The sequence below is a fragment of the Sapajus apella genome, unplaced genomic scaffold, assembly GCF_009761245.1.
Source record: "Sapajus apella isolate SASKATOON/1434 unplaced genomic scaffold, GSC_monkey_1.0 scaffold123, whole genome shotgun sequence".
Taxonomy (NCBI): Eukaryota; Metazoa; Chordata; class Mammalia; order Primates; family Cebidae; genus Sapajus; species Sapajus apella.
The window spans coordinates 2713887-2733642 of record NW_022437063.1 but is presented as its reverse complement, the minus strand read 5'-3'; the positions used below and the strand labels follow the sequence as shown (position 1 = coordinate 2733642).

Below are 19756 nucleotides of genomic sequence, written 5' to 3'. Positions count from 1 at the left end.
TCATCACTGCATACCGCCTCAAATACCTCTGGCCCTGCTCCCTGCCCCTACAACTCCAGCACCTCCACTGTTCACTGAACCAAATCAGGACCTGCCTACCCGGCTTCTGCTACATTCACCTACTCCACACACTGGGCACAGTGGCAGGAGACATAGGTCCTGTGACAGTGATAGGAGACAGGGCTCTAGTGACAAGGAGACAGGTGACCATCCACTTGGTGCCAGCAACTCTGGCTCCCAGCGAGACTCTAGGTCCCTCCGGTGACGGGGCTTCACAGGGCCTATGCTCCCGACGCAGGCCCACTCGGGAGGTGCCATGGCTCCCTGAGCTCACGGCATGGCAGTCTCCTTCCTTGAATGGACACACCTTTGACATGGCGACCGTGGGGCATTCACCTTTGATGACATACAGTGAGCAAGTGTGAACCAGTGATTGACCCAGGAGGCCCATGCTACACATGGATTCCCTTCTTCTGCTCAAATTTGGAGGAAGATGGCTGGGCGCGGTGGCTCACGCCTGTAATCCCAGCACTTTAGGAGGCCGAGGTGGGTGGATCACCTGAGGTCAGGAGTTCAAGACCAGCCTGGCCATCATGGTGAAACCCCATCTTTAAAAAAAAACCAATAAATAAAAAACAAAAAACAAAAAAATGTGGAGGAAGAATACACAGATTTCACTTCCCGATGGAGTCGAAAAGGACCTAAGTGTCTAAATATCACCTTAGAGAACCACCTTGCTCAGACACAAACCATCAAGGGGCGGGAGAACGAAGAGAGAGAGTAATGGTGGAAGACCCCTGAGCGTATGTCAGAAAGGAAGACAGCTAGCTGTAGCCCTCTCCCTACCAGCCAAGTCCACCCCCCTCAGCCAAACGAGTCAGCCTTTGCGCCGACCATGCAGCACTGAACAGTTCTCAAAAGCGTTAACATCCATTACTGCTCTTGAGCACCATAACCGGCCTGCAAACGAGGTGAGGCCGGTATCACTGTCATCACTGCTTGCATTTTATAAACAGAAAACCAAGGTCCAGAGACTGAACGATTCTGGACTAACGGCTGGAGTCAGGGGCCCACCAGGGCCTAGGTTAGAACCAGGCTTCCCAGCTCCCTTAAATCGGCGGTCAGCAAATGATGGCCCTTGGTTCAAATCCAGCTTACACCTGCTTTTTTTTTTTTTTTTTTTGAGACGGAGTTTCGCTCTTGTTACCCAGGCTGGAGTGCAATGGTGCGATCTCGGCTCACCGCAGCCTCCGCCTCCTGGGTTCAGGCAGTTCTCCTGCCTCAGCCTCCCGAGTAGCTGGGATTACAGGCACACGCCACCATGCCCAGCTAATTTTTTGTATTTTTAGTAGAGGCGGGGTTTCACCATGTTGACCAGGATGGTCTCGATATCTTGACCTAGTGATCCACCCGCCTCGGCCTCCCAAAGTGCTGGGATTACAGGCGTGAGCCACCGCGCCCGGCTTACACCTGCTTTTGTAAATAAAGTTTTATTAGCATGCAGCCAGGCCCACTCTTACGCACTGCTCAGGGCTGCTTTTACACGGCAACGGGCAGAGTGGAGTAGCTGCCACAGAGACTGAAGTTATTTACCATCTAGCCCTTTAGAGAAACAGCTAGGTGGCCCCTGCCCCGTATGTATCAAGAATAAACGCAGCGTTTAGCAGAGTGGCGGCTGCCACCCCCCAGGCGCTACAGGCTCCTCACTCAAACTGCATTCCCCAAACTCTGCTCCATGGAACAACAGCGTCCCTCAGAACATCGTGTGCTCCACAGGGTTAAGACCTCGCTATCAGTGAATAAATGAATGAATGAATGGGAGTGAATAAACAGAGGGCAAATCAGTGTAAAGTGTCGGGTGAGTTTGGGAACATGGTGCATGGTCTCCCTCCGAGGGATTCACATGGGCAAAGCCCCAGCTGCCGAAGTCCCTGTTCTCTTTGCTTCACCCAGTGCTTCCTAGACTCAATGGAACCCCTTCCTGCCCCATGACCTGCAGGCATCCCCAGGTCGGCCAGGGCATGTGGGAAGCCCTGGCCCATTCCCTCCTCTGCACTCAAGTGTGTGGTGTCTCACGCCTGTAATCCCAGCACTTTGGGAGGCCAAGAAGGGTGAATCACCTGAGGTCAGGAGTTCGAGATCAACCTGGCCAACATGGCAAAACCCTGTCCCTACTAAAAATACAAAAATTAGCTGGGCGTGGTGGTGGGCACCTGTAATCCCAGCTACTTGGGAGGCTGAGGCAGGAGAATTACTTGAACCTGGGAGGTGGAGGTTGCAGTGAGCTGAGATTGGGCCACTATACTGCACCCTGGGCAACAAAGCAAGACTGTCTCAAAAAAAAAAAAAGAAGAAGAAGAAGAAGAAGAAGAAAGGAAGACAGCAAGCAGCAGGAGGAGGGGGTTCGAAGAAAAAGAGCAAAGAAAACCCAGCAAAGCCAAGCTGGTCTCAAAACCCTTGGTGATCCCACCTTAAGGTCCTAGAAAATTCTCCATCTGTGACGGAGGCAAAGAACTCTGCTTTCGGGGACCCTGACTCATCCCTTGTGCTAGCCCTGCAGGAGGAGCTCTTCTGCTATAGGTAGGAGGCTCGGATGTGCTCTTGGGGCCCCAGGCCGGTTCTAGGAACTCCAGGAAGATGGATTCTGGCTACACAAGGGAGCAGCACTTGCCACCATGGGCCATGCTGTTCCTGGGTGTGGGAGCAGGTACCATGGGCACAGGTGTGGGAGGAGCAGACCCAGGACGGTGCTGGGGGACCAGGACCTGACATAGAGCCTTTTCAGCCCTCTCCCAGATGGCTGAAACTATCTTCTATCTTGATAGATTTTCTCCTTAGAAAGAATTATTTCTGCTGATGCAGTCATTTTAAAAAAGATAACATAAAGGTGCTGACATGAAATGATTTCTAAATACCCTGTCAAGTGGGGGAAAAAAGCAAATGGCAGAACAGTCCGGCCCCATTTTCATAAAAAAACCAAAAAGTCTCAAGGGAGCAGAGCCCAGAAGGTTTCACGGAGCTGCCAAGAGGCAGGCAGGATCAGGCAGTGGGGGAGTGTCTACTTCCCACACTGAGGTTTTGTTTGCTTTTTGTTAAGTAAAGACATACATAGTTGTTGAAATAAATAGACATCTTTTAAAACCATGAATCCTGAGCTTGATTGCAAGGATTGAGAGCACATGAAAAGGGGAATCCCACCCCCATCTGAAGGGGGGACCCTGTGGGAGCTGAGCATTCGGCTTTGGATGCTGTCACTGAAGACCCAGGGAGACGGCATGGAACAACTAAGTGCCGCCAGGCTGGGCTTCAGCCCACAGCCTGCTTGCCAGTCCTGGAAGGACAGTGAGGGGACAGCTCCCAAGCCTCAGCCCCTACACAGTGCTGTGCTCTCTAGAGAGGAGAGTCAGAGCTAGGTTGAGACTTGCAAACGCTGCCTCTTGGTGGAAATCGGGGCTGATTTTGCCATGAGTCAGGCTTTCCGTCCTCAGCAGACGCCAGCCTCCTCTGGAGCCCCCTTTGAGCAGGCTGCAAGTCTGAGCAGGACTGTTCTCCCCACTGGCCCTGGAGAGCCTGCGGCTTCCCTGCTCACCACCCACTGCACTGAGCGACAACCACCCCCTCCCTGCTGGCAGGGGACTGGTGAGGGGCCAACTGGCAGCCAAGCCACAGCCCCCCAGCTAAGAAGTCTCCCCCAGAGGATGACAGGGAAGCTGTAACAAAGGAAGGCTGGGGTGGGGTTCAGATGAGGCCCCTGTCCTAAGAGTTCACCGTTCCACTTAGCCCTTTTTTCCTGAGACAAAGTCTTGCTCTGTCATGCAGGCTAGAGTGTAGTGGCTCGATCTCGGCTCACTGCAACCTCCACCTCCCGTGTAGCTAAGATTACACACACCCACCACCACGCCTGGCTAATTTTTGTATTTTTAGTAGAGACCATGTTGGTCAGGCTGGTCTCGAACTCCTGACCTCAGGTGAGCCACCGCACCCGGCCACATCCACTTGTCTTTAAATAATAAGAGGGAAATTTACAGTTCCTTGCTCACAGCAGTACCAGCCTTTCAAGAGGAGAGGTGATGCGGGCACTCCAGGTAGGGAGGTTCTGACTAGTGTGATCTGTAGCTGGGAGTCCTCAACTTTTCTCCTAAAAAGTAGCTCTGACCTCAACAGCAGACGCAGGAGCATCTGCTGAGTAGAGGCCAAGGGAAAGCCAGTGGATCGGGACTTCGGCGCTGATGGCAGTGGCCTAAGCCAGGTGGTTAACCTGACAAGGCCAGGGGAAAGCAGGACTCACCTCCTGTCTTTCCAGAGCCGGCACCCCAGGCCAGCCAGCTCCCCAGCTGCGCCCACACTGCTCCTCTAGAGTGAGCGGTCTTACCTAGAGCTCCTAAATTCATACCAAGTTCACATGGGATTCTCTCTTTTCATATTAGTATTTCTCTATCTCTGATACCAGAAGAGTTTTCTTTGTTTTTTTTGAGATAGAGTCTTGTTCTGTCGCCCAGGCTGGAGTACAGTGGTGCAATCTTGGCTCACTGCAACCTCTGCCTTCCGGGTTCAAGCGATTCTCCTGCCTCAGCCTCCCGAGTCGCTGGGATTACAGGTGCCCGCCACTCCGCCCAGCTAATTTTTGTATTTCAGTGGAGACGGGGTTTCACTATGTTGATCAGGCTGGTCTCAAACTCCTGACCTCAGGTGATCCACCCACCTCAGCCTCCCAAGGTGCTCAAATTACAAGCGTGAGCCACCGTGCCTGGCCAGAGTTTCTTTTCTTACTGTGGTGAACGACATGAGTATGTAGCATAAAATTTGCCATCGTAACCGTTTTAAGTAGATGGGTTCAGGGGCGTTAGTGCAGTCACACCGCTGTGCAAGCAACACCCCACCCATCTCCAGAACTGTTTCATCTTCTTAAACTGAAAGTGCACCCATGAAACACTCACTCCCTGTTCCCCACCCTGCCCAGAGCCTGGTATCGCTGCCTTTCTACTTTCTGTCTCTTTGAATTCAAATACTATCACAGAGTATTTTTTACTTTTATATTTTGTTTTATGTGTCAGACAGGGTCTTGCTCTGTTGCCCAGACTGGAGTGCAGTGGCATGATCACCGCTCACTGCAGCCTCGACTTCCCTGCTCAAGGGATCCTCCCACCTCAGCCTCCCAAGTAGCTGGGACTGTAGGTGTGCGCCACCACACCCAGCTAATTGTTTGTAGAGATGGGGGTCTCACTATATTGCCCAAGCTTGGCCGTAAACACCTGGGCTCAGCAATCCTCCTGCCTCAGCCTCACAATGTGCTAGGATTACAGGCGTGACCTGCTGCGCCCAGCTAAGTATTTTTTAAAATAATTTTTTAATAGGCTAAATACCTGTGGCAGGGAATCACCACTCACTGAGTGCTTCCTGTCTACCTTCGAAAGTTCCTGTCTAATAATCCTGGCCTCAAGTCTATAAGCCAGATACTATGATTACTCCCATTTTATAGAGGAAAAAAATGTAAAGCTCAGAAGTCATTTTCTTGGGTCACTCAGTTTAAAATAACATGTCTCTAACTCCAGAACCCAGGCTCTTTCATCTAAACCCAGGTCGGGAAACTGTGGTCCCTGGGCCAAACCCAGCCCGCTGCCTATTTTTGTGAATAAAGTTTTATTGGAACACAGCCACACCCATTTGTTTACAGACAGCCCCTGGCTGCTTTTGACTACCACAGCAGAGCTGAGTATTGCAACAGAGACCATACAGCCCACAATGGCTATAGTATTTGCTGTATTGGCTGTCCAGCCCTTTACAGAAAAGGTGCCAACCCCTGTTCTGAACACCATGCGGCCCCGCAGAGTCCAGAAGCCTGGCCCGAGGCTCGATCGCTGGCCCTTCCTGGAGTACCCCACTAATCCTGGCAGCACACGTCTTACCAATACAGTTGCCTAGAGCATCTTGTATAAAGCCGCTCTTGCACTGTAGCTTGGGTCGGCAGCGGAAGGATCCCAGAGTATTCTGACAGATAAAATCGGGGAGGCAGTTATGAATACCAGTCTCACACTCGTCAATATCTGGTACACCATAAAAAAAGGAAATGGTTAGCAAGAGTCCTGTCAAAGAGCATCTTACAACATTTTAAAATCACAAGAAAGTTTTTTACTAATGTTCATTACTCAGACTATCATCCACAACATTCCAATAGAGAAATCATACACAAAAAAGGACTTCACTGAGCCAGATCATGCTCCAGTTGCTAAAGACTTAAAAAGTGGACTTTTTTCCCAAGGCTCTTATGAGGCAAACTGTCTGTTATAATAAATCACCCTGACATTTTCCTGGCAGGTAGATATATATATTAGTATTCATTCAGGCTAAGTGTATGTTTAGTTTAGATCACAGAGCAATTATCTTAGTGGCAACAAACACAGTCTCCATAAACAAATTCATTCTGAACCCTTCACCATATTCCAAATATTAACAAGAGTTACGGTCACGATAGGATGTGATGGGCTGCCCTTCCCTTGAAGTTCACGGCTGTCAAATGGTCAAATGTGTATACACAGCTGGCTTGGCCACTGGGTTCCTGGGGTCCAAACCACCCAGCCAGTGTGCATGGGTGTGGAGGAGAGAACTTGCTCTGTGGCCCTCAGAGGTCAGAAGGGTGTGCCTTGCTTTGAAGTCACCCTCATGACACAGTGAGCAAGCGACATTTTTACACAAGTGGTTTTGTCCTTTGGAAAGGCTTGAAACGCTCTGCAAAAACTGTGCTCTAAAAGAGCCTCATCAGAGCCTCACCCTCTGCCAAATAATACCTATGGCTTGGCAGGAAAAGGCTGGCAGCCAGAAATGTCATGTTTTTATGCAGTGGAAGGAGGTATGCTTTGAACTTCAAGGAAGCCTAGAATCAGATGGAAGGCAGCTGTTGTGCAAACAGCTGTGGGGTTTTTTGTTTTCTTTTGTTTTGTTTTTTTTTGTAGAAAGTACATGTGAGCACCTGAAATTCATCCCTGGTCTTGATTTTAAATAATCATGCACGAAGCCTTTTTAGAAATCCAAATCTGCCATCATTGACTCTGCACCATAAGAACGTAAACCTTTCCTAATGGCTGGACTAGCCGGTACCAGTGCCCTGCTGTCAACTTCTTAAATGCTCTGAACATTCCTGGCAAGCACTCTCCCTTTCCATCTCACCCGCCCAGACACCATGGATATTGGTCTGGTGGGTATAACCACCTCCCTCCTGCAGACGAGCAGGCAGTCGCCCGGGCAGCCACACAGGGCGCAGGACGAGAGCCCAGACCCCAGAGCTGCCCTCCCACCACGCCTGTCTACGCCTGGGAGACCAGGTCTGCTGTACCTTTGCAGCTGTTGTCCTCTGTGAGCTCATAGCCAGTCCCGCAGCTGCTGTCCCGCTGGCAGCGGAACGAGCCCACGGTGTTGATGCAGGATTCTCCAAGCCGGCAGCTGTGGCTGCCCGTGATGCATTCATTGATATCTAGGAGAGACCAGGGCGGTGAGGGAGTGGCTGGCAAGAACAACCCATCCTAACACATCCTCAGAAGGAAATGTGCCAAAGCCACCGTGGAAATGGTTCCCTGCACGCACGCAAACTGAGCTGAGGCCCACCGTGTGCACATGTGCAGGCTGTGGACTGCATGGAGTCGAAAGCGGTGATTTCCCCCCTGCTAACCTTCCTATCTACTGCTTTTTCTGGGACTGGAGTGATGTGGTCCTCAAGAAGCCCACGGCAGGGGGCATCTTTTCTATCTCCCCGACCTCACAGACGAGGGGACCAGGACAGGCTGAGGGATGTGCCCAAGGCCATTCAGCATATCCTGGAGCTGTCCCCTTTCCCAACCCGGGTGCTTATATTCTCTTGGAGGGAAGTCTTGGCAGGGGCCACTGCGCTGTAAACTCCAGGGAGCACGAGAAAGCGAGTCCTGGGCTGTTCTCCACCCAACTGGGGTCTGGTTGTATACGGCAGGCCCTGCTCAGACGTCCAGCACAGGCTTCCAAGTACAGTGACCTGCCAATCTTGCTGGCACCTGGGACAGAGACAATTACCTTCACAGGAGACACCATCGGAAAGCAGCTGATAGCCCACGAAGCAGGAGCAGACCACCTCGTCCCCCGTGTCCCGGCACTGCTGCTTGCAGGGCCCGCCTCCTGGAAGCACAGAGTGTGTGAGCCAGGGCCGGACACACCCGACACCCGGCGGTTTCTAGCTCTGTTCAGGCTGGGTCACAGAAAACGCCTTCTGGGCAGACGAACCCAGCAAGGCAGGCTGACCTGGCTGGAGCCCACCTGCAGCCCTCATGGGAGACCCCCATGCTCTGGCTCTGGACAGCCCCGAGGGGCTGCTGTTTCAGGTTCCAGCCTCCCTGTCTGGAAAATCAGGTGGTGTACAGGGGGCCCTTTGTAGGCTGGGGTTGGCCCAGAAGGGGCGAGGCAGAGAGGAGCTCACCACCAGCCACAGACATGAGGGTGTGCGCTCCACGTGGAAAGCCAGGCCCCAAATGGGCCTCAGGTACCTGCCCCCATTGAACTCTCCAGCTGTCCCGCTGCTCCAAGCCCACTACCACGGCCTCAGCTCTCGGGGCTGCCCACCTAGCTGTGGCCACAGCCTCCTTCTACCTGGTCTTCCTGCGTAGCCCAGTATCACCCCACAACCTGCACTTCCTACAGGGCGGCCAGAGGGATGCTCAAACTGCAAACCTCATCAGGATATGCCTGGACCAGGGAAAGATTCTACGAGAGACACTTCTAACTGCTGCCGGCCTACTTGTTTCTTGTGTCCCTGCCTCTGACCCTCTCACCCCACCTCCTTCCCCGGCCCACTGCCCTCCAGCACCCAGCTGCTGTGGGTCAGTGCCCTCCGCACGGCTTCAGGGCCCCCTGAGGACCCTTTCAGGGTTATTTTCCCAGCTAATCCTGCCTCCTTGCAGACCAGCTCTCCCCTCCCCAGAAAGCCCCTCCCATATCCCTGAGGCTTTCTGGGGCTCTGGGTCCCTCCCTTCCTCCTTCCACCAGGCCTCTCGGCTGACTGTCACTGTACACTGACTGCACTATTTGGGGATTAAATTGGTTCCTGATTAACACCCCAGCCACAGGGCGAACCACTGAAAGAGCTGTGGGGCAGATCTGCAGGTCCAGACATGCCAGAATGTTCCATGAAAGAAAAACAGCTTTATCATATGAAAAACAAACCTGCAACGTCCTTACTTAACTTTGCAAACATCTCCTTGTGAGGCCAATGAATGTCACCAATGGTGACAGAGCTGTGGCTGGGGCCCCAGGGGCACAAAGGCAGGAAACACTTAGCCCTCTCCTCCTCCGTGAGGGCTCCTAGCCTGGGGGGGCCTCTGTTACCTTCCGGAGGCTTTCCACACCAGCTCTCACCAGGGCCCTCCTCAGTAAGTCCACCCTTGGCCTCCCAGCCAGCCCCAGACCTGGAAGTGGGAAGGAAAGGGAAGAAGCAGGGAGTCCACGACTCCACCGGGCGGAAGTGGCTTCCAACCAGAGGACACTTTCCAGGGTAAACCAGAGCAAAACCTGGGTTCCAACTTCCAGTGAGATCAGCATTCAGTTTCCCTGGTTTTGTTTTGTTTTTGACAGGATCCAGCTCCGCCGCCCAGGCTGGAGTGCAGAGGTACAGTCATAGCTCACTGCAGCCTCAACCTCCTTGGCTCAAGGGATCCTCCTGCCTTGGCTTCCCAAAGTTCTAGGATTACAGGCCTGAGCCACCCTGTTGGCCCCTTGGGGTTTGTTTAACTACCAACAAATGGCTCATGGGAGACACCCAAGTCTCACCTCGGCAGCGGTCATTCAGGTATGGGTCCTCTTGTTCCTCCTCGACCTCAACAATCTTATCTAAGGGGGAAAAAGACCAAGTCAGACATTGATCCAGACACAAGGTCCCATCTTATCTTAGAAGAAACTCCCAACATTCTTCCTTCTTGTCACTATCAGGCAGTAATGCCCATTTGAACATCTTATATAGACAGCTAAGTATTAACTGTATCCTTTTTAAGATACAATTACACTTGCAAATGTGTAATTAATCTAATCAATTATAGGCTGGGCATGTGGCTCATGCCTATAATCCCAGCCCTTTGGGAGGCTGAGGTAGGCAATCACCTGAGGTCAGGAGGTTGAGACCATCCTGGCCAACACGGTGAAACCCTGTCTCTACTAAAAATACAAAAATTAGCTGGGTGTGGTGGCATGTGCCTGTAATCTCAGGTACTTGGAAAGCTGAGGCAGGAGAATCGCTTGAACCCAGGAGGTGGAGTTGCAGCGAGCCAGGATCATGCCACTGCACTCCAGCCTGGGTGACAAGCTTGAGACTCCATTTCAAAAAAAAAAAGGATCAATTATAAGAGAAAGAGCACAGACACAAAGGCCTGTAATCACTGACGCCAGGCTGGTGCTGTCCCACGGTCCAAACTGCTCGATCATCTTGGCAAATGCAGTCACAGCCTTGCTAATGACCAAGATACGCCCTCCGAGTCTAAACTGATGCACACAGTAAAAACCTGTGTCTCTTGACTGATTCTGTCAAACGCTCTTGTGTATTTGTAAAGGTCACTCTCCGTTTCTGTACTTATTTGTGGCAGGCCAACACTGGTCTGGGGTCCTTCTGCATGGCCCCCAGGAAACACACAGTGGGTCCATGGCACAAGCAGCAGTGGGAGGAAAGTGCAGCTGTGAAGACAGGAAGCTCTCCCAGAGGAGGAAGCATGCAAGGGAAAGTCTGGAGCAAGGATAGAAGCAGATAAAAGACAGGAGAGACGAAACATCTGGAGAGATAAAACAAACATCTGGAGCCGCAGAAAAGCCCAGAGATTGCTCACGCTGCAGATATAAATCAGTGAAAATCCTCCCCAGAGACATAGGAGAAATCCTCCACCAGCACAAATAGTTTGGGTTTGTTTAAAGCGAAAATGTCATCTCTGATTTCAAAAGCCAAGGAAGGAGGCAGAATGTGGCCCCGACCCCTCTTGGAGACTGTGACATGTGAAATCATCTCAGTGGCATCCATGGGGCCCTGGACTTGAAAAACTAAGAACAGGAAGTGAAGGATGGGTCCCGGGTGACTGGGTCTCCTGTGTGACCTGGGACCCTACAGCCATCACCTTGACTTAGGGAGTACAGGTCTGTGAGTTCTTCCCTTTCGCCCCTTCTGGCACCTCCCGCCTCCATTTATTTTATTTTATTTTATTTTATTTTATTTATTTTTGAGATGGAGTCGCACTCTGTTGCCTAGGCTGGAGTGCAATGGCACAATCTCGGCTCATTGCAACCTCCACCACCTCCCAAGTTCAAGCAATTCTCCTGCCTCAGCCTCCCGAGTAGCTGGGATTACAGGTACCTGCCACCACGCCTGATTAATTTTTGTATTTTTAGTAGAGACAGGATTTCCCCATGTTGGCCAGGCTGGTCTCGAACTCGTGACATCAGGTGATCCACCCACTTCAGCCTCCCAAAGTGCTGGGATTACAGGCGTGAGCCACTGCGCCCAGCTTGTGCCTCCTTATTTTTTAAGAGAGTGGGGACGAAGCTCAGAGAGAGGAAAGAACAGGCCGAAACCCGCACAGCAAGCTTGGCCCAGGCGGAGCCCTGCCTTCTTCCAGGTTAATTCCCTTACAGCACAGGAAACCATGGCATACGTGTAAGAGACCACTGGACAGCCACGAAGTCTCTCCTGAACGCTGTGATAGAACCACGCCCAAGCCTTTGGAGAAAAGCGAGGTGAGGACACAGAACTGGGAGGCACGCAGCTGAGAGCGCTCTTGAAGCTGCTCTCGGGGTCACACCACCCTTTGCTGAGTAAGTATCTGTGATTTGATAGAGCATAGCCAGCTATTGACGAGCAATGGCCCCTGGCTGCTCCCCATATGTCACATAGGTCATCGTCTCCAGATGGAGAGGGCACTGGCCAGGAGGTGGAAGGCCAGGGTCTCCATCCTCCACGTGTCAGCCACGTGATCTTGAGCATCAGACTGCACCCACAAAGTGAGAGCAAGGCCAACTACCTCCGCTGCCCCGGGCGGCTGAGGGGACATGGGGAGATGGTGAAGGCAGATGCTTACGGGGTCAGATGCTGCACCCAACACTTGACACCCAATCTCCCACTCCATCCTCCCAGCAACCTGATGAAATAGGACTGCAACTATCCCCACTTCACCAAGGTACACGTTAGGACTGGGACGGAGCACGGATTTGTCTGATCCCAAACTGCAGGCACTCAGCGTCACTCCAGGACAGTGGCTCTCAGATGAGGTCACAAACACAAATGGCTCTGACAACCAGGGTCAGCCCGTGCTGAGTTAAGGCAATGGTGATGTGGATGCTCACGTTACCTGTAATGGTTTAAGTGTCAATTTGGTTGAGCTATGGTACCCTAATATTTAGTCAAACACTAGCCTGAATGTTGCTGTGAAGCTATTTTTTAGAGATTAATATTGGCCATGCTGGGTGGCTCATGCCTGTAATCCAGCACTTTGGGAGGCCGAGGTGGGTCGAATGCCTGAAGTCAGGAGTTCGAGACCAGCCTGGCCAACATGGTGAAACCCCATCTCTATTAAAAATACAAAAATTAGCCAGGTGTGGTGGTGCACGCCTGTAATCCCAGCTACTCGGGAGGCTGAGACACAAGAATTGCTTGAACCTGGGAGGCAGAGGTTGCAGTGAGCTGAGATCACACCACACTGCACTGTGCTCCAGCCTGGGTGCCAGAGCGAGACTCTGTCTCAAAAAAGGAAAAGAGATTAGTAAGTCTGTTGACACCGAGAAAAGCAGATCATTTTCCATAACGTGGGTGGGCCCCACCCAATCAGCTGAAGGCCTTAAGAGAAAAAAGACTGCCCTCCCTCAGGGAAGGCAGCGTTCTGCCAGCACACGGCCTTTGAACTCCAGCTGCAATGCCCCTCCTTCCCTGGGGCTCCAGCCTGCCGGCATGCCCTACAGTTTTGACCTGCCAGCCCCCACAATCACGTGAGCCAAGTCCTTAAAATCTCTCTCTATCCACTCTCGTTCTATACACACATCCTGGAGAACCTTAATACACTGCCCACAAGGGAAGGAAGGGAAAAAATTACCCATTTCTTGGATGCCCCTGACGTCCAAGTCTGTGGACTCCTGGCTCTTGACGCAGCACGCCCGGAAGACCTGCCCACACTGGTAGCCGACCATGAGGCTGTACTCGCAGCTCTGGCCCTGGGCCTGGGCCGCCCGCCCCAGCAGACAGCAATGGCAGCACCTCTGCAAACACAGGTGGGGACTCCAGATGGAGGAGCTGGGCAGACAGCCCAGTGGGGCCCAAGAGGCCTCAGGGGATTGCCTCTCAGCCCCTTGTCCACACAACCCGGAGAGTGACGACTCATGTCTGGCTTAGATACCACTTCTAAACAGTGGCAGCAAAGAGCAAAGCAAGCCCATCCCCCGCCCTAAACCGTCTAGGTCCCAGTTTTTAAAGGAACCATAAAGGGCCTGGCCTCCACCTCCCCTCCCTACCCCGACACGGGATTGCCCGCCTCAACATCCCTGCCCTGCCCAGTGACCACCCGGCTCTGCTCACACACCTCCAGGAAGAGGGAGCTTCTCATAGCATCACACGCAAGCTCCGAAGGTTTGTTCCTTCTGCGTGGTCTGAGATTACCCTACCATGCCCGGAAGAACGACATGTTGCACCTCGCCTCTCCCTTTTTGAGTTAGGGGGGTTCCAGCAGCAGGAATTGCACTGTGCATTTGAAAGCACAGGGACTTCAAGACAAGTCATCAAGCAAGGTCAAAGGACAGGGTCGCTGTCCGTCACCTGGACCCAGGTCCCAACAGTTACCTCCAAGTCCCTGCAGCCTCACATCTGAGTCTCTGAGGCAACATCTGCCCTGACACATGAAAAGCCCTGCTCAGTCTTTATTAAATGGTTACCCTAAGAGGGGCTCAGAACTTCCCAAACAGTCCCCAGCAGGAGCCGGGAGGTGTGGCTTTGCCTGGGTTCTGTGGCGCTGATGGGTCTTCCAGACTGCTTATTCTACGCTCTCTGCTGCCAGAAAGCACAGGGAGTGCCAGTTACCTTGTCCATCTTTTAGGGTGTGAGTAATCCTTCCCGGAAACACAAATCGCTCATCTGCCAAAGCGATCTGTTCCCACTCCTGCTAGAATGTTCTCTGCTTTTTCCACACCTCTCAAGCCTGGGGACATGGGCACAGCTGTGTGCCGGACAGATGGCATCTGCAAGGCCCAGCCTTGCATGGGGGGGGGCAGTCATTAGATGCCCAAGGTCCTGGTTCCCAGGCACCCCTTGACCAGGCCACCCCACACTCACCCCACCCAGCTCCCTCCTGGGCCAGAGTCCCCTACCCCGCCCCCGTGAAAGCTTATCCAGGCCAAGGTGGGCAGGGAGCTTGGGAACCTTAATTCCTCCACGTGGCGTCCCTCCACACCCCAATCTATGTGTAGAATCCCCACAAAGGAGCCCTCACACCCCGTCCTGGAATCCAGACTACATTCAGATTCTTGCTTCTTAAAATGATTCCATCACCTTCCTAACTGGGAACAGGAGGTTTCTTCCAGGGAATGCATTTTCGTCATCTGTCACCTCCCGCAGAAAACCCAGCTTCCCAACCTGAGCTCCTTCAGGCCCGAGCTCCTCCCGGCTGGGCTTGCTTTCCTCCCTGGGCGGCGGTAAGGGAGGGGTGGCCCGGACACCTTGGGTCTGCTGGCAGTGCTCAGACTGGGAATGCTATCAGGCACCTTTCCACCTCTTGCAAAGACACAGCCCTTCCACGGACATGGAGGTCCTGAGTGACCTGCCAGCACACAGGGTCCCAGGAGCACTCGGGAAAGGACTGTGCCATTTATTCACAGCTTACCTCCAGGGCAGGACCCCCCTGGGGTCCGACAGGACTCTAGAGAGGCTATTTTGGAGGGTGGGCCTCTCTGAAGCTCAGTTTCCTCTTCAACAGTGGTTATAGAGGTCATATCTTAGAGGTCTTAGTGAGGGCCCATTCTTAGCTCTGGACCCTGACTGGTCTGTGGGTAGGGAAGCTTGGGAGCCTCCTGGGTAGGGTGAGGGTGCCTACCCTGAACTGAGAAGATTCTGAAAGCCCAAGATGAGCCCTGCTTTGACTTCTGCGTCTGCCTAAAGCCTGGAGCCAGGCAATCCTCAGGGCAAGGCCAGCTCACCTCACCCCCACTCCCCATGGGAGGCTCGGCCCCAGATGTCCTCTGGGGTTTACGACTACAGGGGAGAAGGAAAAAGATTGGGGTTTTCCACCTTCCTCCTGGCCCAGGAACCCCCACCACTCACAAGGAAAGGCGTCCTGGGGCGGGGAGCGCGGACAGATAGTGCCGCCCAGCTGGGAGGGCCCGGGTCTGCTGACTAGTGGGGACAGGCAGCGACCCCACATGCCGTTTGGCTCTCACCTTCACAAACGTGGCCTCCAGGCTGGTGTTGTCACCGTGGGATGTGGCACAGTGGTCCTGCTCGTTGGCCAGGCTGATGCCCGTGGCACAGTGCAACTCCTCCAGCTGGCTGTGGCAGCACTGCTCCTGCACCATCCTGTGGGCGAGGGGCGGGCTGGGCCAAGGCTCTGTGGGCAGGGGGCCCGGGGCACGAGGTCCTTGGGGATGGGGCGCTCTCACCTTTGAGCCTCCCCTTCCCTGCTCCCACAGAGAGAGAAACACGTAGTGCACGGCATACAGAAGGGGCTCAATTAACGTTTTAGAAAAGCGTGGCCGGGCGAAGTGGGTCATGCCTGTCACGCCAGCACGTTGGAAGGATGCGGGGGAAGGCCACTTGACTCAGGGGTTTGAGACCAGCCTGGGCAGCAAGCGTGGGGAGACCCTGTTTCTTTTTTTCTTTCTTTGTTGAGATGGAGTCTCTGTGGCCCAGGCTGGAGTGCAGTGGTGCGACCTTGGCTCACCGCAACCTCCACCTCCCAAGTTGAGGCAATTGTCCTGCCTCAGCCTCCCGAGTAGCTGGGACTATAGGCACGCACCACCACACCCGGCTAATTTTTGTATTTTTGTAGAGATGGGGTTTCACTATGTTGGCCAGGCTCAAACTCCTGACCTCAGGTCATCCACCCACCTTGGCCTCCCAAAGTGTTAGGATTACAGGCTTGAGCCACCGCACCCGGCCTCTTTTTTTTTTTTTTTTTTTAAAAAAAAAAAGAAAGCCTGAATGCAGAAGTGGCGTCTGGAGCCAGAGTCAGGAGCCCCAGTTTTGCCACCAGAGCCGCTATCACTCCTGTGAGTACTGGGCCTCACCCGCAGAATGTTCCTTCGGATTTGAAAAACAAATCTGGGCCCGACCTTTTGTCCCTTTATCAGGCTGGGCTCTCCTCAGCACTCATCCCGGCCTCAGGCTCAGAGCGAACAGCTTCTGAGAGTCCCTGGTTGCTGCGATGGCATCTAGCGGCACGGCCCACGCCTCCCAGCCCTGCCGGGGCTCTGGGGAGAAGTCCTCAAAAACCCAGAGCTTGTGTAGCCGGGGGACCTCGACCTGCCAAAATCAGCTCCTCCGACACAACCATGAGGTGTGACAGCTAGAGGCTGGCGTGGGCGGGCTCCGAAGGCGATGAGCAGGAGAGGAGTGTGTCACAGGTGGCCCCCCACCAACCCAAAATCACCCCAGCTCCAGCCAAAGCCAGCAAGGGCAGGAAGAGCCGCCCAACCCATGCCTCCAGGAGAGAGGGTGGGGCCTCCCCAGCCTCTCGGCACTGACAGCCAGGTCGCCTCTGCACAGAAATGGCAGCCACCAGCATCCCTTCCCCCAGCCTTCCCTGGGGGGCCGGACGTGGGCACCCAGCAGCCTGTTTGTCTCCAGAACTGCCTTCAGGCTCCGGATGGAATTACCGAGCTGAGCTGGCACACACTTCACTCATGCTTTCGGTGGATTTGCAAATAACAGGCATTTCACGAAACTGCCAGAGACAACCAGCAGACTCGTGTGCATCCATTCAAAAAACACTGGCTGGCCGGAAAATCCAAGCGTTAGTGAGGATGTGGAGAAGCTGGAACCCGCGTGCATTGCTGGTGGGAATGGAAAAGGTCGAAGCGCAGTTCCTCACAAAATTAAACACGGAAAAACCGCGGGGCCCAGCAATCCCACTGCTGGGTACAGCCAAAGAGCTAACAGCAGGGACTCACACAGACACGTGCACACCCATGTTCACAGCAGTTTTTTCTGTTTTTTTTTTTTTCCCCATTTTCTTTTTTTGCGAGACCAGGTCTTGCTCCATCACCCAGGTTGGAGTGCAATGGTGCGATCTTGGCTCACTGCAACCTCCGATTCCTGGGTTCAAGAGATTCTACTGCCTCAGCCTCATGAGTGGCTGGGGTTACAGGCACCCGCCACCATGCCCAGCTACTTTTTTGCATTTTTAGTAGAGACGGGGTTTCCCCATGTTGGCCAGGATGGTCTCAAACTTCTGATCTCAAGTGATCCGCCTGCCTCGGCCTCCCAAAGTGCTGGGATTATAGGCATGAGCCACCTCGCCCTGCCTCACAGCAGTATTATTTACAACACCTTAAAGGTGGAAGCAACCTAGCGTCCCAGGAACTGTTGGGTGTCTAGCTGCCTCAGGCTCAACCCCAGCCCCTCGGCCTCTATGGGGACTGGCCCTCGCTCACCCCAGTCCAGCCACCCTGGCTCCCCTGCTGTGCCACCCTGCGACTCTGGGCTCTCACGCTGGCTGTTCCCTCGGCCTAGGATGCTCTTCCCACTTTCCATGCTCCCCACTCCCTTGCCCCCTTCAAGTCCTGGCACAGTGAGGCCATCCCCACAGCTCTGTCTAAAACTGTAAACCCACCATGAGCAGAAGCCCCATCTGTCCCTGTCTCCCCCATGGCTCATCCTGTCTTCCTACAAACCATCGGACTGGTTTATTACTTTCTTTACATTCTGCATCCCTGAGGCCAGGGGACATCGCAGATTCCATTCATCGATGTCTCTACACTCCCCAGAATGGAGCCTGGCGCCTGGCAGGCCCTCAGTGAGATTTGCAAAATAAAGAAGGGGTCAGAGAGGTGCTGGGCTGGAAAATGTCAGCCAGGGACCTGCTTTAGGCTTCACTGCGTGTGTCCAAATTCCTCCAAAAGACGCTGAAGGGCACGTGGGTTTAATCTAATCCAAGGTTTTGGTGGATTTAGATCTGGATCCCAAGGAATGTTGGGCCTTGGTGGAGACCTGGAGTCAAGATGATATATGATGGTAAAACATCAAAGCTGCCATCTCCTGACCACCTTGAAAGTGTCCTTGTTGAAGCTGCAGGCTGCTTAACCCCCGCCTGGCTAGAGCCCATGGTTGCAGAGAGGTTAGACTCTCCCTGGAGTCCTCTCTGAGCCTCTCATCCACTGGGGGAGCTAACGCCCCCTCCTTTGGGCCCCGAGGGACCCTTAGGGCCTCACACCCTCGACTTCTGCACAGGACGGCTCGCCTGGGCTTGCCTGCCCATGGCTTTCAGCCCATGGCTTTCATCCTGCCTCTTCCTGAGCATCAAGAACCAATAAAGATTTGTTGAATGAACAAAAACTGATTTTACTTCAGCTGGTGAGCCTCACAGAATGCCACTTCAAAAGAAGAGAACTCGGCTGGGCACAGTGGCTCGTGTCTATAATCCTAGCATTTTGGGAGGTCAAGGCCAGGAATTCCAGACCAGCCTGCCCAACTTGGTGAAAACCCATCTCTACCAAGGCATGGTGGGGTTCGCCTGTAATCTCAGCTAATCGGAGGCTGAGGCAAGAGAATCGCTTGAACCCGGGAGGTGGAGGCTGCAGCACGCTGAGATCGAGCCACTGCACTCTACCCTGGGGGACAGAGTGAGACTCCGTCTCAAAAAAAGAAGAAAGAAAAAATAACTGGCTAACAGAACAGACAAACCAGGTGGTCAGTGATCCTTGTTTCCTTGCATCTTTTAAATATCACTATTAAGAGGATTCTTGTAAATCAGATTTGATTTCTGATCTACCCTATCCCTTCCCTGCCTTTGTTAAAAATGATAATCTGTACAAAACTCATTAGAAAGGTCCTTCATTAGCATCACTGTGCTGCTGGCCATACCCCCCACCTGCAGTCCTGGCCTCACCCAGACAGGAGCTCTGACCTCTATAGACTGGGAAGGCTGGGGGGCGGGGGGCTGCTCACAGGAGGACCCCACAACCTGCCTGCTGAATGCTTACATGGGCTCCATCTCACTGTGAGCTGGAGCCCAGGCTCAGCGTCTGATTGGCACAGACTGCATGGCCAATGACAACAGGATAAAGGGGAAGCCCACAGGAATGGCTGGAGGGCAGCAGACAGCACCTGGCACCACAGGACAGTGACAGAGGCAGGGCCGGGCGGCTCAGTGTCTCACTTGAGAGGCACGTAGGACAGGTATGTGGCCTCTGGCCTGTGTGTCCACTGGGATGAGTCAATGGGCCTCTCGGGGCCTAAGTGACACAACTGGCCAGTCACTGGCATCTGGGGACCCTTGAGTAGTGTCCCGGGCATGAACCACATGTTCCAGGGATACTGTCATATGGAAACTCACGATATCTAGCCAGAATTTCCCAAGGCCCCTCGTGATGAAGCAAGCACCACCAGAAACAAGTCGAGAGCCACAGGAGAGTCTGGACTTGCACCCACACTTCCCATAAAGACAGAAGGAACTCCCTCTCTGGGTGGGTCTCAGACGGCAGTGGGGCCCTTCTGCAGCCCCGCTCCTGAGCCTGCAGATGCCCTCTTCTCCCTGTGTCCCGTCAGCCTTCCCTGTGTGTGTGTCTGCGTCCTCGC

General features: G+C 53.5%; 1 protein-coding gene across 3 annotated transcripts in view; it reads right to left on the bottom strand.

Moving 5' to 3' along the window:
• FBLN1 (fibulin 1) overlaps positions 1 to 19756 on the bottom strand; it is an 88214-nt gene that overhangs the window by 51929 nt on the left and 16529 nt on the right. For all 3 annotated transcript variants that reach the window (XM_032261458.1, XM_032261460.1, XM_032261459.1), the window contains exons 3-8: positions 15403 to 15538; positions 13074 to 13236; positions 9784 to 9843; positions 8038 to 8139; positions 7331 to 7468; positions 5907 to 6044 (exon numbers count right to left, since the gene is read on the bottom strand). In XM_032261458.1, the coding sequence (XP_032117349.1) occupies positions 5907 to 6044; positions 7331 to 7468; positions 8038 to 8139; positions 9784 to 9843; positions 13074 to 13236; positions 15403 to 15538 (737 nt within the window). The remainder of the gene's footprint in view (positions 1 to 5906; positions 6045 to 7330; positions 7469 to 8037; positions 8140 to 9783; positions 9844 to 13073; positions 13237 to 15402; positions 15539 to 19756) is intronic.